Here is a 16,406-nt window from a genome sequence, read left to right as displayed (position 1 = left end):
TTTGCATTGCTTTTGAAAGTTTCAATAGATTCCACCCCAGGTTTCATTCTGTTGAATACTTGGGGTACCTCGCCTCAATGGACACCTCCTGAGTGCAGAGGATCACCTTGGTCAGCCTTCCTGTCTTTCCCAGGTCAGTGAAAGTGGTCGAGGTCTCTGGGCAGTGAGTTGGGTCTGGAGCTAATTTGCCCCATGGTATGTATAGGCCATTGATTTTACCAGTACAATATTGGTGCTCAGAGTCCATATGAGCTTGCTTCCATATTATTTTATTTTACTCTTTCAACATACCAATACTACCAAAGTTTTACCATTCTCTTAGTTTAGTTTTAGTTTAGAGATACAGCACGGAAACAGGCCTTTCAGCCCATGGAGTCCATTAACACTTACTACATACACTGGGGACAATTTACAGCAGCCAATTAACCTACAAATCAGCATGTCTTTGGAGTGTGGGAGGAAACCAAAGAGCTCAGAGAAAACCCACGCAGTTATGGGGAGAACGGACAAACTCTGTACAGACAGCATCGTAGATGGGATCAAACCCTGATCTCTGACGCTGTACGCACTGTAAGGCAGCAACTCTACCACCGCACCACCTGTTGAAGTGCATTGAGCCAAAGTCCAGTGCGCCAGCTTTTGTCTTCAGAAATGGCTGTACATGGATTTCAATTCAAAGGATGGACAAAAAGTCATGATGCAGTTTTTTGGGACTTTGGTTAGACCATGTATATTTTTGGTTACATTACAAGAAGGATGAGAAGGCTTTGGAAAGGGTGCAGAGGAGATTTACCAGAATGACGTCCAAATTCTGGAGTACTAGCTATATGGAGAGGTTGGATTGTTTTCTCTGGAACACTGGATGTTACGGGGAGACCTAATGGGTGTATAAAATTATGAATTGTATAAAATATTAAAATTATTAAATGGCTTCCCAATCTTAATTCTAGCAAGTTCAATCACTTTATATTCCTTTGACTTTAACCTCTTCATTTCTCTCCCTTGCTTCCACAACCATTGGTAGCTTCATTTGCAGTCGCAGGATAAGAGCAAAGTACGCTTTTGAATACAACATCCAGCCATCGAATAGTGTTGTGTTAGGTGTGGTATATTTCAATAATCTATGGAACAGCCGAATATCCCATTCAATGGCTGTTTTTTCTAACAGCACACCACTCTTGTCAAAGACAACTATTCAGTGCGATCCAGTGTGGAATATCGCAGTTTCTTCTGTCAGCATTGAACCTTTCATGTTTTCTGTTGAATTTACTGAATTAACGTGGACAATAAATTTGTTTCAAAGACAGAAATATTAATGTGTAGGAAAGAACTGCAGAACAAAAGCTTTCTTCAGTTTGAAGTAGGGTCTCGACCCGAAACATCGCCCATTCCTTCTCTCCAGAGATGCTACCACATCCGCTGAGTTACTCCGGCATTTTGTGTCTAACTTCGATTAAAGCCAGCATCTGCAGGTATTACTTACGCAAAAGAGCTGCAGATGCTGGTTTAAACCGAAGATTGACACAAAAACTGGAATAACTCAGCGGGTCAGACAGTATATCTGCAGAAAAGGAATAGGTCAGAGTTTGAAGAAGGGTCTCGACCGACCCGCTGGGTTAATCGAGTACTTTGTGTCTGGCTTTCTCTGAAATGTGATTGGTTTATTGACAGAAATAACATTAGCTGGGATCTGTGAGTGGTGCCAAATGTAACATTTGATTTTATATAATTATTTATTTACCACGGTACATTCGTTAAGCTTCGCGTTGTGGCGTTGAGATGACTCTGCACGGTAACAATTCATGAATTTTTGCAACCGAATTCATTTTATTGTCAATTTAATGCCGAACACAAGGTGGCGCGTTTTCTCTGCAGTTGCCTGAAGGCGAGATTATCACTTGTAGAAATTGCCAGTTCTGAAATAAAATAAGTTTTTAACCAAATTATTGACATATCATTACAATTGTATTAAACTTGGAAAGATGCGGACAGTGAAATGAAACATACCTCATACACCGACGAAGGAGGGCAATTGTGTCCTCTTTTTATGGATTAAACATGAGATGGTTTCAGAAGCACAAGGACCAAAATACCCCAAAGTTTGCTATAATTGGATGGGCTGACAGTATAGTTAATCCTTGCACTGCCTCTGAAACTTAATACAGCGACACTGCCCCATTCTAGAGGGACTGAAAATGACCAAGAGATGAGAGATTTACTAAAGGAAGAAAACTTTACAGTGAATGGGCAACAGTCACTTTTTACAGATTGGTACCATTTATGTGTGTAACTTAGTCTACCTCTGTGTATGAAGTTAGAATTCAATCAGACGTGCGTCTCTTTGGAAAAGCGTGGTCGCTTGGATCGTGATGGGAGAAGTGTCACTTTACCAGAACTGAGTAGAAATATTTTATTTGTTGCCTTTTGCTGAGTTTTTTTATTCTCGTGGTCCATAAAAATTGATGGTGGGACTTCTTTTCAAGATAAACTTTGCTTCAGGTAAGAATTTGACACGAATACAATTATTTAACCATTTATGTCACAGGATGCCCCTTTAATGAGATTTACTTAAGATTGGTGGAGTGCCAAGTTTAGAATGATATTTTTAAATGCTTAGTGCTGCAAGATTTGTTTGCATATGTATTTAAATAATATCCAGTAGCGTTTGGATAACCACGTTTTCTAAAATAAGTCCTTTTACTTTACGTTCAATAATCCCAAGTGGTGTAATGTGATTCAGTTTTGGTGTCGATAACACTCCATGCAGCATAATCTCGGAAACAATGTTAAGAATTAAGCACACATTAAGTGCAGCCTGCTTGCTTCTGGACGAGAAGAGCGAACGTTGTTGAGAGAATGCTGTCAGCATCGTTCGAAGACAGCATTTCATTCCTCACGTCTGCAGTACTGAGTTTGCTATTCATTTCCAGGAGCCGTTGAGACGTTGTCTCCAGTAACCGAGCAAGTCACCGAGGGTCCTCCGGCAGCTGCATATAACACAAAAGCCAGAGTAGTTCTGGCTAAAAATGTTGTACGCCGTTTTTAGAATCAGCTTGATGCTTGCGCGCGTGTGTGTGTTTGTAGTAGGTTTATTGCTTGCAAGTGTAGGCGAAGGAAGTGTTTCCCCGTTTGGCCACACAGTTGTCATTGCAAGTCAGAGGCAGAACATAACAATCTAGTGGGACTGAAAATGACCAAGAGATGAGAGAGTTACTGAAGGAAGAAATCTTTACAGTGAAAGGACAACAGTCATATATCACAGATTGTTACCTTGTGTATGTGTGTAACTTGGGCTACTGTGTTTGAAGTTAGAATTCAATCAGACGTGTGTATCTTTGGAATCACTTCCGGCTGTCTGACCTCCACAGCTTCCAACCTTATCGTTCTCCAGCCCCACACAGCCCGGTTTTATCTTCTCCGTTCCTCATTATGATGGAATTTTGGTTCCCAAATGAGGGTGTCCATAGTAAACTGTCTCCTATTCCAAATGTGAGCAAGGTCATGTGTCAGAGGACATCATTTTTTCCGTTTAGGGTTATTATTGCCTTGTATAGTAGCTACAGTGAAAAGCTTTGTTTTGCATGATATCCAATCACACCAGTTAAGGGCTTGTCCCACTTTTACAAGGTAATTCACGAGTTCTCCCAAGTTTTCCCCTGATTCAAACTTGCAGAATGTTCGTAATGAGTCTGTAGGAGGTCGTAGGATTTTGTAGTTATATCGTAGCGGCTCGTTATGCTAGCCATAGGTACTCGTGGCAACAGGTAAGTTGGGATGTTTTTTCCAGCCAGATGTGAAAGTGGGACAGCCCTTGAATACTATACTTACATACAATTAGACCAAACTCAAGTACCAAGAGAGAGAGTGAAGGAAAAGATACACAATGCAGAATAGAGTTCTCAGCATTGTAGTGCAACAGTTACAGAGACAAAATCCAAAGTCCGCAATGAGGTAATGTAGAATTAGACAGTATCCTAGCTTATGGAAGGAAACATATCTCACTGAGGGCACATTGGACGTACAGCATGGAAACAGGCCCTTCAGCCCACTGAGTCCGTGCTGACCAGCGATCCCCATACACTAGCACTATCCAACAAATCAGGCATAATTTACAATATTTTTACCAAATCCAATTAACCTACAAACCTGTACTTCTACGGTGTGTGGGACGAAATTGGAGCAAACCCACAGGGAAAGCATACAAATTATGTGCAGACAGAACACATAGCCAAGATTGAACCCAGGTGTATGGTGCAGTAAGGTAGCAACTCTACCGCTGTGCTACTGTGCTGCCCGTAATCCCATAGATCTCACGACCCATTCATTATTTTTAAATCAGCGCCAGTGACCTGTGTTCGATCTTGACTACGGGTGCTGTCAGTGTGGAGTTTGTGCGTTTTCCCTGTGACCAGGTTGATTTTCTCTGGGTGCTCAGGTTCCTCTCCCACATTGTAGGGACATGCATTGTCACATGTACCAAATAAAGTGAAAGCCAACCAGTCATTTCTACATTTGAGTATGATAAATTTCTGTAATCTGAAGGTGATCAAGGGACGCTGGATTGTTGTGTTTGGCCACAAAACAATCACTGAACGAAGGATCAAACTCAAGAGGATTCATGGCCAACATCTGCTCCAATGGTTCTATATCCTTGACACCCTGTGTAACCAGTACACTATTGTAGGCCTTGGTCAATATTTCCTCACAAGTAACCATGTGAGGAAATGTACTAGAATGCCTTTAGAATGAAATTATCTTTCAGTGAACTATAGACCATCTAACGTGAGTGAAGAGAATGTGTTAGTCTCATGACATAAACCTGATTCCGTTCACAAAGGTTGTGTGAAGAAACTGCCTTAAAAATCGGGCTTTTAGATTTAGATTTAGATTTAGATCCTTTATTTGTCATTCAGACCTTTCGGTCTGAATGAGATGTCGTCGCCTGCAGCCATACATGTAATAATAAACAACAAAACACACAATAAACACAAATTAACATCCACCACAGTGAATTCACCAGGCGCCTCCTCACTGTGATAGAGGCAAAAATCTTAGGGTTACTGTCTCTTCCCTCCTCTTCTCCCTCTGCGCTGAGGCGATACCCCACCGGGAGATGGCAATCAGTCCTGTGGCTCACTGAGCTATAACTTTTATGTGGCCTGTGAAATAGTTCACTTACATTAAAAGTGGTACAAATAGCTGTCAGTGATTATGTGACAATACATGATCTGTGTCAGGTAAGAATTGGAAGGAAAAGTAACCTATGATATCAAAATACATTAATCAACAGAAATCATACTGGATTTATTTACTAAGTGCAGTCAACAATTCTGCGGCTGACAAAAGAAAAGGGTTTTTGAAGATGAAAGCCTTAAACCCAGCACAATAAAATTGTCTACAGGGCAATGGTGATTCCTCGAGGCATTGGAGAAATACCACCATTGGGGTCTGTAAAATGCTTCACACTCTCTGAAAAGTTAAGAGAATTAATGTTTGTGTCTTCTCCCAAGCCACCACACCAATAGCAAGGTCTGAGTTTCATTATTTTGGGCAAGCACAATTTTGGTCCCCTTTTTGTTCTCCAAAAAAGAGCTCATGAGAGGAATACATCTGGTAGATGCACAGAATCTCATGCCCAGAGTAGATGAATCAAGGACTAGTAGACATAGATTTAAGGAATCTGAGGAGTAACTTTTTCACACAGGTGCATGGAACAAGCTACCAGTTGAGGCTGGGACTTTCCCAATGTTTTATAAACAGTTAGATAAGTAGATGGATATGAGAGGTTTGGAACAGATATGGACCAAACGCGGACAGGCGGGATTAGTGTAGCTAGGGTATGTTGGCTGGTGTATGCAAGTTGGACCGACGGGGCTGCTTCCACGCTGTATCACTCTATAACTCTATGAGAAGAGACAGGAAAGGGATCAATGATGAGCCCAAAAGCTTCCTTGCAAAAATCAAACATCTCTGCTGACTCTTGAGAATGCCACGGTCTTGTCTGCTCAAAGTGGCGAAAAAGCATTTGAGAAGACAAGGAGTGAAAAGTCCGTGAATTGGGAGCACTTTGAAGTCCAGCACTTCAGAAACTACCCAGTTTAATTTCCTACATGTTACATACAATATTGTTTGTGGGTACCAATTTTATATCTCCACCAAACTGGTCCATAAGGTTTTACAGAGTTGAAGGATCTCAGAGTACTGTTTCTGAAGTTTCTTTCAGCAGGTATGAACTACCAAGAGTTTGTTGGTTTTCTCCTCAAGCTACTGATCCCCCTGGTATATAATATTGACAAGTTAAAATCTTATTAAACAAATCTTTTTATAGCACACCTGTTAAAAATAAACTTTGCTGTAGTGTGTAATCAGAGGGCCTGTCTGTTCCCTATTACAGTGCCATCCATAATGTTTGGGACAAAGACCCATCATTTATTTATTTGCCTCTATTCTCCACAATTTGAGATTTATAATAGAAAAATCACATGTGGTTAAAGTGCACATTGTCAGGTTTTATTAAACAGTATTTTTATAAATTTTTGTTTCACCATGTAGAAATTACAGCTGTGTTTATATATAGTCCCCCCATTTCAGGGCACCATAAAGTTTCGGACACATGGCTTCACAGATGTTTGTAATTGCTCAGGTGTGTTTAAATGCTTCCTTAATGCAGGTATAAGAGAGCTCTCAGCACCTAGCCTTTCCTTCAGGCTTTCCATCACCTTTGGAAACTTTTATTGCTGTTTATCAACATGAGGACTTGCTGTTTATCAAATATGAGACTGAGAAACAGGAATAAAACTGTTAGAGCCATCAGCCAAACACTAGGCCTACCAAAATCAACTGTTTGGAACAACATTAAGAAGAAAGAGAGCACTGGTGAGCTTACTAATCGCAAAGGACTGGCAGGGCAAGGAAGACCTCCACAGCTGATGACAGAATAATTCTCTCTGTAATAAAGAAAAATCCCCAAACACCTGTACAACAGATCAGAAACACTCTTCAGGAGTCAGGTGTGATGACCACTGTCTGCGGAAGACTTCATGAAGAGAAATACAGAGGCTACACTGCAAGATGCAGACCACTGAGAGCAACCACAGTTCTGGAAAAACATCTTGTGGACAGATGAGATGAAGATTAACTTATATCAGAGTGATGGCAAGAGTAAAGTATGGAGGAGAGAAGGAACTGCCCAAGATCCAAAGCATACCACCTCATCTGTGAAACATGGTGGTGGGGGGCATTATGGCCTGGGCATGTATGGCTGCTGAAGGTACTGGCTCACTTATCTTCATTGATGATACAACTGCTGATGGTAGTAGCATAATGAATTATGAAGTGTATAGACACATCCTATCTGCTCAAGTTCAAACAAATGTATCAAAACTCATTGGCCGGCAGTTCATTCTACAGCAAGACAATGATCCCAAATATACTGCTAAAGCAACAAAGGAGTTTTTTCAATGCTAAAAAATGGTTAATTCTTGAGTGGGCAAGTCCATCACTTGACCTGAACCGAATTGCATGCCTTTTATATGCTGAAGAGACTAGGCCCCAAAACAACCCTAAGCTAAAGATGGCTGTAATACCAGCCTGGCAGAGCATCACCAGAGAAGACACCCAGCAACTGATGATGTCCATGAATCACAGACTTCAAGCAATCATTGCATGCAAAGGATATGCAACAAAATACTAAACATGACCAGTTTCATTTACATTACATTGCTGTGTCCAAAACATTATGGTGCCCTGAAATATGAGGACTATGCATAAACACTGCTGTAATTTCTACATGGTGAAAACAACATTTATAAAAATGGCCTTTATTAAAATCTGACAATGTGAACTTTGATTTGTTCTATTACAAATCTCAAATTGTGTGTAGTACAGAGGCAAATAAATAGATGATTGGTCTTTGTCCCAAACATTATGGAGGTCACTGTATGTTTGTTGAGTAGATCCATTGTCTACATTACTTTGGAAACCGCATTAAGCATTTAATCATTTGAGCATTTGAGCAATACATGCCTGTTTAATTATACAAAGATCTTTGGTGCAAAAGTAACAAAACTGAAAGAAAGATCCATATTTAAAATAACAAAAGGATTCTATATAACAGGCACAAGCAACTGCAGATGCTGGTTTACAATAAAATACACAAAGTGTTGGAGTAACTCAGTGGGTAATGCAGCATCATTGGATATGGACTGGTGACATTTTGGGTCTGGACTCCTCTTCAGTTTGATTGTTGTAGTGGGGAGAAAGCTGAAAGAGAGGTGGGATGGAACAAAATCTGGCAAGCGATGGGTGGATACAGAAGAGGAGGGTTTTACCAATTGCAAAGTTTGAGATGGAGCATTCTAATGAAACATCCCACTGGCTCTTATTTGCATTTTATATTTAAAGCATATAAGATTCTGAAGTAGTAGCTTTCACTAAACCAGCTGTTATTTTTTATAAAAGTGGATTATTAAATCTTAACTAATTAATATAAACTTGATTTTTGCAATTAGGGTTTGCTGAATACTAAATTGGGATAAAAATCTTTTGATCAATATTATCATACGTACTAACATGAACTATCATCTTCTGACTGAGCCAATATTTAATCAAGGTTTTTCCTATCTTCATCTACCCCTTCAAATAAAATTGTGTAATTCCTTTCAGTATCCTATTAACAAAACATATGAAAGCAATTGAATGGTTATGACATCTGGAACCTAAATTATGCGAGATTGACAATGGTGAACTGACTTCTTTTAGAATGTAAAAATAAAATATTTGAAGGGTGAGCCAGCAGTGCAAAGAGAGAAAATACATTTATGATTTGTGTGAAAGGGTCTCTAACCATTTCTGTTCTTAGTTCAGATATTTGCCATTTGTAGCGGCGTTCTCATATTCATTGAGAGATAACTCATTGGGTAAGATAGACACAAAATGCTGGACTAATTCAACGAGACAGGCAGCATCTCCGGAGAGAAGGAATAGGCGATGTTTTGGGTTGAGACCCATGGTCCATCTTTGGTGTGAACGAGCATCTGCAGTTCCTTCCTACACAAATTATTGGGTAATATAGGCAGTTTCATGCTGAATCATTGGCATTACTGTCATAAACAGTGTAAACATGCAGCATTTACACACCAGTAAGCTAGCAACCATGCTCCAGCTTGTGTTTTGTCAGGTCAGCTTGACTCCTGACCTCTTTCAAACCTTGGTCTAAAATTAGATTGAAAAGCTGAACTTCAGAGGTGAGACTTATTGTCCTTGACATCGACAGCTTTTGATATTCATTAAGTATGGAAATGGTAAATTCCATTGCACAATGTTAAATTCTATTCAACACATATCAGCAACTTAAGCATTCCATGAGCTGATACGTCCTAAGTAGAATTTACATCATAAAGATGGTAGGGAATGACCAACTCCAACAAAGGAATCTAACCACCTACCCTTGTAAGTCTAACCACCTACCTTCATTGCCATTACCAAATCCCCATTTTCAATATCCTTGGCAAAAGTGAGTAGGGTGTCACCAAAGACGTGAAACCCAATTGGACCAGGCACTAAATACTGTGGCTACAAGACCAGGTCAAAGGGTAGGTTCTCTGCATAGATGACCCTCCTCCTGAGAGCCTAAACCCATTTGTTCATCTACAAGTCACAATACAGTAGTGTGATGGAATTCTCTTTACTCCTTTGAATGAATGAAGCTCCAACCACCCACAAGAGGCTTAATACCATTCGAAACAAAGCCATACCATTGTCATAGTGCGAACTCCATCATCAAGTTCACTGACGACACCACTGTTGTGGGACGTATCACTGATGGGGATGAGTCAGAGTATATAAGTGAGATTGAGCGACTGTCCATATGGTGTCAACACAATAACCTGGCCCTCAACACCAGCAAAACCAAGGAACTGATTGTGGACTTTGGAAGGAGTAGGATGGGGACCCACAGTCCTGTTTATATCAACGGGTCGATGGTGGAAAGGGTCAAGAGCTTCAAATTCCTGGGCGTGCACATCTCTGAAGATCTTTCCTGGTCCGAGAACACTGAGGCAATTATTAAGAAAGCTCATCAGCGCCTCTTCTTCCTGAGAAGATTACGGAGAGTCAGTTTGTCAAGGAGGACTCTCTCTAACTTCTACAGGTGCACAGTAGAGAGCATGCTGACCGGTTGCATCGTGGCTTGATTCGGCAACTTGAGCGCCCTGGAGAGGAAAAGACTACAAAAAGTAGTAAACACTGCCCATTACATCATCGGCTCTGACCTCTCTTCCATCAAGGGGATCTATCGCAGTCGCTGCCTCAAAAAGGCTGGTAGCATCATCAAGGACCCACACCATCCTGGCCTCACACTCATCTCCCTGCTACCTTCAGGTAGAAGGTACAGGATCCTGAAGACTGCAACGACCAGGTTCGGGAATAGCTACTTCCCCACAGCCATCAGGTTATTAAACTTGGCTCGGACAAAACTCTGAACAGGTCTCTCCGTTGCCGAACCAGCAGGTCGAGGAACAGCTTCTTTCCGGCGGCTGTCACTCTACTAAACAACGTACCTCGGTGACTGCCAATCACCCCCCCCCCCGGACACTTTATATTTTTTTTTTATTCAAATCGTTTGCTATGTCGCTCTTCAAGGGAGATGCTAAATGCATTTCGTTGTCTCTGTACTGTACACTGACAATGACAATTCAAATTGAATCTGAATCTGAATCTGAATCTGAATCTGAACATTAATTCTCCTTTATCTGTTATTTGCACTTTATCAATTTATTTATTCACGTGTGTATTTATGTATATAATAGTATATGGACACACTGATCTGTTTTGTAGTCAATGCCTACTATGTTCTGTTGTGCTGAAGCAAAGCAAGAATTTCATTGTCCTGTCAGGGACACATGACAATAAACTATTTTGACTTTTTTGACATTATTTCATTTGCCAGAATAGTTGCAGCAGTGTCTGCCATCTACAAAATGTTCCACTCTTACTAATCCAGGCTACACAACAGCAGTGCCCACATCCCGGCATGGGGGAATCGCCACAGGGAGGGAGGGGGGAAACAAAGGAGGACCTAGCGCTGGATACTTTGTAAATTTGGTGGCACCCTTTAGGTGGGTATGCAAAACCAAGAATATCAGCAATCTTAACAGCAATGATAAAGGCGAGTTGCAGAAACTGATATGCAAGCACCAATTTAGATTAAGTTAGAAATCAGCACGTGTTTTCCTATTAGGAATGTTCCACTTCACTGATTCCTGGTCAAAAATAATATAAACTATTACTATGTCATGAGCAGTTTTATTTCTTGTTTTAAGCCTTAATTATTTCACCATTTCTCTTGTGGATTTTGAAATGATTGTCGCTTGATTATTGGGTAGCAAACAATACACTACTCTTTAAGAAAGGAGGGGAAGAGAGGTAACAAAGAATGGCTGATGTTAGTCTATTGTTAGTGGAAAGGGAAAAGTTGGAAATTATAATGAAGAATGTAACGCTTTGAGCAGAGTCAGCATAGATTCACAACAGGAAAATTATGTTTGACAACTCAACTGAGGTTCTTTGACCATATAACTAGCAGAAGTGATAAAGTGGGTGTGGTTTATTTTTAGTTTAGTTTAGCTTAGCTCATTATTGTCACGTGTACCGAGGTACAGAGAAAAGCTTTTTTGTTACATGCTATCCCGTCAGCGAAAAGACTATACATGCTTACAACCAAGCCGTCTACAGTATTCAGGATAAAGTGGAAACACACTTCCTTTCTTACACACAGCTCAGTAGAGTATCACCATATCATCCCCCATTAGCAACTGTACAGAGTCTACTGAGCCCACTTGCAAGAGGCGCCATGTTTTGGCACTATTTTCAAAGTCCAGTCCTCGCTCTAGTTGTTATGAGCAGTGCCCAATTCAGGCAAGTCCCAAGCTGCTGCGGGTCTGCAGCCCTTTGCCTTCCCTGGGACCTGCAGGCCGACCTACAAATCAACGTTCCTCTCCTCGTCCATCCACCTTTGTTCTACAAGGGGCGCCTTTCACGGCCAACCTTGAAGGCCAGACCCCGGTTCCCGTTCCTCTCCTACTGATGTCGCTCCTCTCCCATCACATCCGTCGTCGTCACCAATTCCCTCTTCCCGGTCTCCAGTCTTCATGGGAAGTTGCAGCGTCAACTCGCCAGGCTCCCCCTCCCAGCCCACGTTTCGCCGGTTCCTTGCCGGCTTGGCGGATACCTCCTGCAGGCCACAGAATGCCTGGGCTTGCATTCGGCCATGGTCTGCACCAGGTCTTGCGTCCAGCCACGGTCCGCTGGCCCGACGGCTTCTCCTGAGGACTAACTGGGAGGATAACCCTTGCGAATGACTTGTCCCGTTGGTAGCACATATTCAGAACAGGGAATGGCAGAGGATTGCCTGTAATACAACTGTCCCAACTCTTCTTCTACCAATTAGGACAAGACATTTGCAGGGATTGTCATAGAGGTGGCAGGCACATTGTATGCACGATATTATTTAGCGAGTAACATTGTGTCAGGCTTCACTGGTTCAGTGAGGAGGATTTGCAAAGTTGACAGAGCTATCAAATTCTGGAGCCTTAATCAATGCTGGCTGAGTTGTTGTGGGTTTTATTCATGTTTTCTTTTATAATGCAGCTGTAATAGTATAACTAAATAGCTTATAGATTATTTTAGAAGCATTTATGAGTGAAGCACATTATTGCTGGCGTGGAACTACATGTAGACCAGACTGGGCAAGGATAGCAGTTATTCTCCCCCAAAAGGCATTTGGGAACTGGATGGTAATTAAGTAATTTTGTGGCAGTTTGATACTCTACATTTTTTCTAAATTCCAGATAATTACCAGAACTTAAATTCCACAGCTGTCTTTGACTTTAGTTTAGTTATGAGATACAGCGTGGAAACAAGTTGTTTGTACACTGTGTTTGTGCCGACCAACGATCACCAATACACTAGTTCTATGTTATCCCAATTTTCACCCTGCACACTAGGGGCAATTTACAGATGCCAATTAACCTACAAACTTGCAGGGTCTTTGGAATGTGGGAGGAGACCGGAGCACCTGGAGAAAACGCACGTGCTCACAGGGAGAATGTGTAAACTCCACACAGACAGCACCCAAAATCAGGTTTGAACTCGGGTCTCTGGTGCTGTAAGGCAGAAACTCTACCGCTGTGTCACTATGCAGCCAGTGACAGCTGCCATTATAGATTATGAACTTGTGTGTTTAGAATTGTTAGTTCAGGCCTTTGGGTTACAAGTCCCGTAATGTAACTGCAGCAGCAGTTCCTTCCATGATTTCTTATTTAATTAGAATTAATGTTCTTAGCCACGACCTGCAGTTGCAAAGTGATCCATTAGGTTCAGCCATGGAAGTCCACAACTTACGTTGGCTAGTTATAAATCTGGGACTTACTGACTAACAAATTATGCTTACCTTCAGTTTAAGTTTAGTTTTAAGTCACGGCATAGAAACTGGCTTTTTGACTTGCCGAGTCCATGCTAATGATCGAATACCCATTCACATTAGTTGCCAAGGGGCAATTTACAGAGACTAATTGGCCCACAAACACGCACGTCTTTGAGATGTGGGAGGAAACCAAAGCATCCGGAGGAAACCCATGCTGTCACAGGGAAAATGTGAGAACTCCACACTGACAGCACCCGAGGTCAGGATTGGACCTGGGTCTCTGGCAGTGTGAGGCAGCAGCTCTACCAACTGTGTCACTGTGGTGCCTAATCCCCCCACTTCAGCAATCAAATTGATCATTCCCTCACCAACATGTTGGTTCTTTATTTTGTCCACATGTTTTGCAGTTCATTCTCCCAGTACATCTTGCCATGCAGATGCTGGAGCTGCCATTTTAACTCCTTTTCATTCCCTAGTCACAATGTGGTCTCCTTAACATTTGGTGATCAATTGGCAGAACTGTTCCAAACAGGCCATGAGACCCTGTCACATTAACATTCCACCCCACTCCCACTATGAAACATCTCCCTTTGGTCTCTTACATTTTTTATATAAGATAAGGAAACAGCAGGTTATTTGCTGTCAAAACATATGGTTTGCTCCTTCTCATCCCTACCTTCTCTGCATCTTAAAACATGTACCTCTTTAGCTATTTCTAGTTCTGTTGAAAATTTGGCAATTTGCAAAAAAAAAGATATTATTTCTGTGGGTGCTGAGTAAATGTAACATTTTCTGTGGGTTTTTTTAATTAGACATTCCAGATGCTTATGGTATTAACATTGCTCTGTTTATTAGTTCAACCAAAAGGATGAGAACTTTCTTCATAGTTGCTTGTGCGATCACTGTCCCAAGTCATTTTGGTTAATCTCATTTGAGGGAATATCTGCATTTCTCTGTTCTCAAAAGAAGAAAGGTAGATCAATCAATTAAATCTTCAAGAGAGGAGGCAGACTGAAAATGTCTAAATATATCTAATAGGGTGATACAATGACGCAGCTGTAGCGCTGCTGCCTTACAGCGCCAGAGACCTGGGTGCGATTCTGACTACGGGTGATGTCTGCATGGAGTTTGTATGGTATCCCTGTGACCACGTGGGTTTTCTCTGGGTGCTTTGGTTTCCTTCCACACTCCAAAGACATACAGGTTTGTAGGTTAAATGGCTGCTGTAAATATTCCCTTGTGTGTAGGATAGAACTAGTATATGGGTGATCGATGGTCGGCATGGATTCGGTGGGCCGAAGGGCCCGTTTCCACAATTTATCTCAAAAGTATAAAGTCTAAAAGTTTATGATTCACAGATGATTACATGGAACAGAGACAATAGAAAAGTAAGCACAGGAACAGACCCCCAGCCTACAATGTCTATGCCGAACATGATGCCAAGCTAAATTGATCTGATATGCGACCAGATCTCTTCAGATTGGGAACATACAGAACAGAAAATACATCTGGCTGGTCTTCTGTTCATTCAATAGCAATCCAGAACTGATGACTTAATAATTAATCTACTTCTATTTTGTTACAGGCTAAACGTCCTAATATTGTTGACCAACAAAAAGGGATGGTACTTCGAGCTATGTCTCGAGCGATATATGTCATCGTAGTTCTGTCATTATGGTTTGGAGGGGAGACTACTGCAGAAAGAGCAGGTATGGTGCCAATTTCATTATTAACATTGCATCCAGTCAGATATGAATAATCTCCTTTGTTTTCAGGTATCCTTTGCTTCAGATCTCTGCAGAGTTGTTGAAATTACAGAATAGAGAAACTTCAACCTTTTTAAAATTTGGGGATTTTTAATATACATTTTTGTCCAGTTCATCATTGTTGTATTTAACTTTTTTTACATACCAATTTAATTCAATTTTTAAATGATTTTCTGTCCCTACAAGCGTTTGTAATTATAAATAAAACCAGTGTAAAGTCTTTGAAATTCCCATTTTATGCATCTTTTTCCAACACTTGATAATGTAACATTTTCCTCTCTTATTGAACTTTCTGTTGAGAGTGGTTAAACATTATCTTTTGAACATTCTGATCTCCTCTTTGAACTTTGATTGAAATTCCATCTTCAATCTTCAAGCTTTAATCCACTGGAGAGCTGCAAAGCTTTTCCAGCCTTTATTTGCAATTTAAGTCACTCATTCTTGGAACAATTTGAGTAAATCTTCATTTGCACCTTGCATCTTGCATCTTGCCCATGTGATGCATAGAATGGGATGCAAATTGCTAGTGTAAATTGGTGTTTTATAAAGGTTCACCATAACTTTTAGTTTTTGTATTTGGGCCTCTATTTATAAAGTGTTGGATCTGTATGGATTTCTTAACTTGCCCTGTCATCTTCAAAGTTAATGGCCACATACACCAGGCCTGCGTGCTTGCTCATCCTTCAGAACTGCGCCCATCAAATCACGTTTTCTGGCTTTTATCTGAGAAACTTTCAGCTGAATTTCAAAGGTTCGACCACACTATTTGCACAAACTCAAAGGAGGACATGCAAGTGTATTGATCAATATTTACCTTTACCTTTCAACCTAACCAAAAGTAAATTATCTGTATTTTCTCTGTTGAAGGAAATCTGGGGTTGCAAATCTTCAGTTCCAGCAACTTGAAAGGCACTGAATTGTCTATGAAATTATTTTGGATGTCCTGAAATGTTAAAGAACACCATATGAACGTTACCCTTTCTTAAATTAGGCTAAGCTCAGTGTGACTGGGTGCAGTACTTGTGGTTCACTGCTTGTGGTCTAGCTTCCACCATTAGTTCCATCAAAATAGGCTCTGTAGTTTCCAAGTTGTAAAGTAATACATTTTGTAAGTTAAAAATAGGGAAAGGAATGCACCATAAATAGTCTGAATTTAAATGAACAGAGAAACCAATGCGTGCAAATGCAGGGTAGTGATATGTGGTAGCCAAAGCAGA

General features: G+C 40.9%; 1 protein-coding gene across 2 annotated transcripts in view; it reads left to right on the top strand.

Annotated features, from left to right (window-relative positions):
• Positions 1 to 295: 295 nt before the first annotated feature.
• Positions 296 to 16,406, top strand: part of col22a1 (collagen, type XXII, alpha 1) — a 260,574-nt gene continuing 244,463 nt past the window's right edge. The window contains exons 1-2 of one of the 2 annotated variants that reach the window (XM_055633867.1): positions 296 to 2,499; positions 15,009 to 15,132. In XM_055633867.1, the coding sequence (XP_055489842.1) occupies positions 15,045 to 15,132 (88 nt within the window). In that variant the 5' untranslated portion in view covers positions 296 to 2,499; positions 15,009 to 15,044. The remainder of the gene's footprint in view (positions 2,500 to 15,008; positions 15,133 to 16,406) is intronic. The other variant, XM_055633868.1, reaches the window with a different exon arrangement.

This window comes from Leucoraja erinacea, chromosome 4, assembly GCF_028641065.1.
Source record: "Leucoraja erinacea ecotype New England chromosome 4, Leri_hhj_1, whole genome shotgun sequence".
Classification (NCBI taxonomy): Eukaryota; Metazoa; Chordata; class Chondrichthyes; order Rajiformes; family Rajidae; genus Leucoraja; species Leucoraja erinaceus.
The sequence above is the reverse complement of the archived record's forward strand: the minus strand, read 5'-3'. Positions and strand labels throughout refer to the sequence as shown.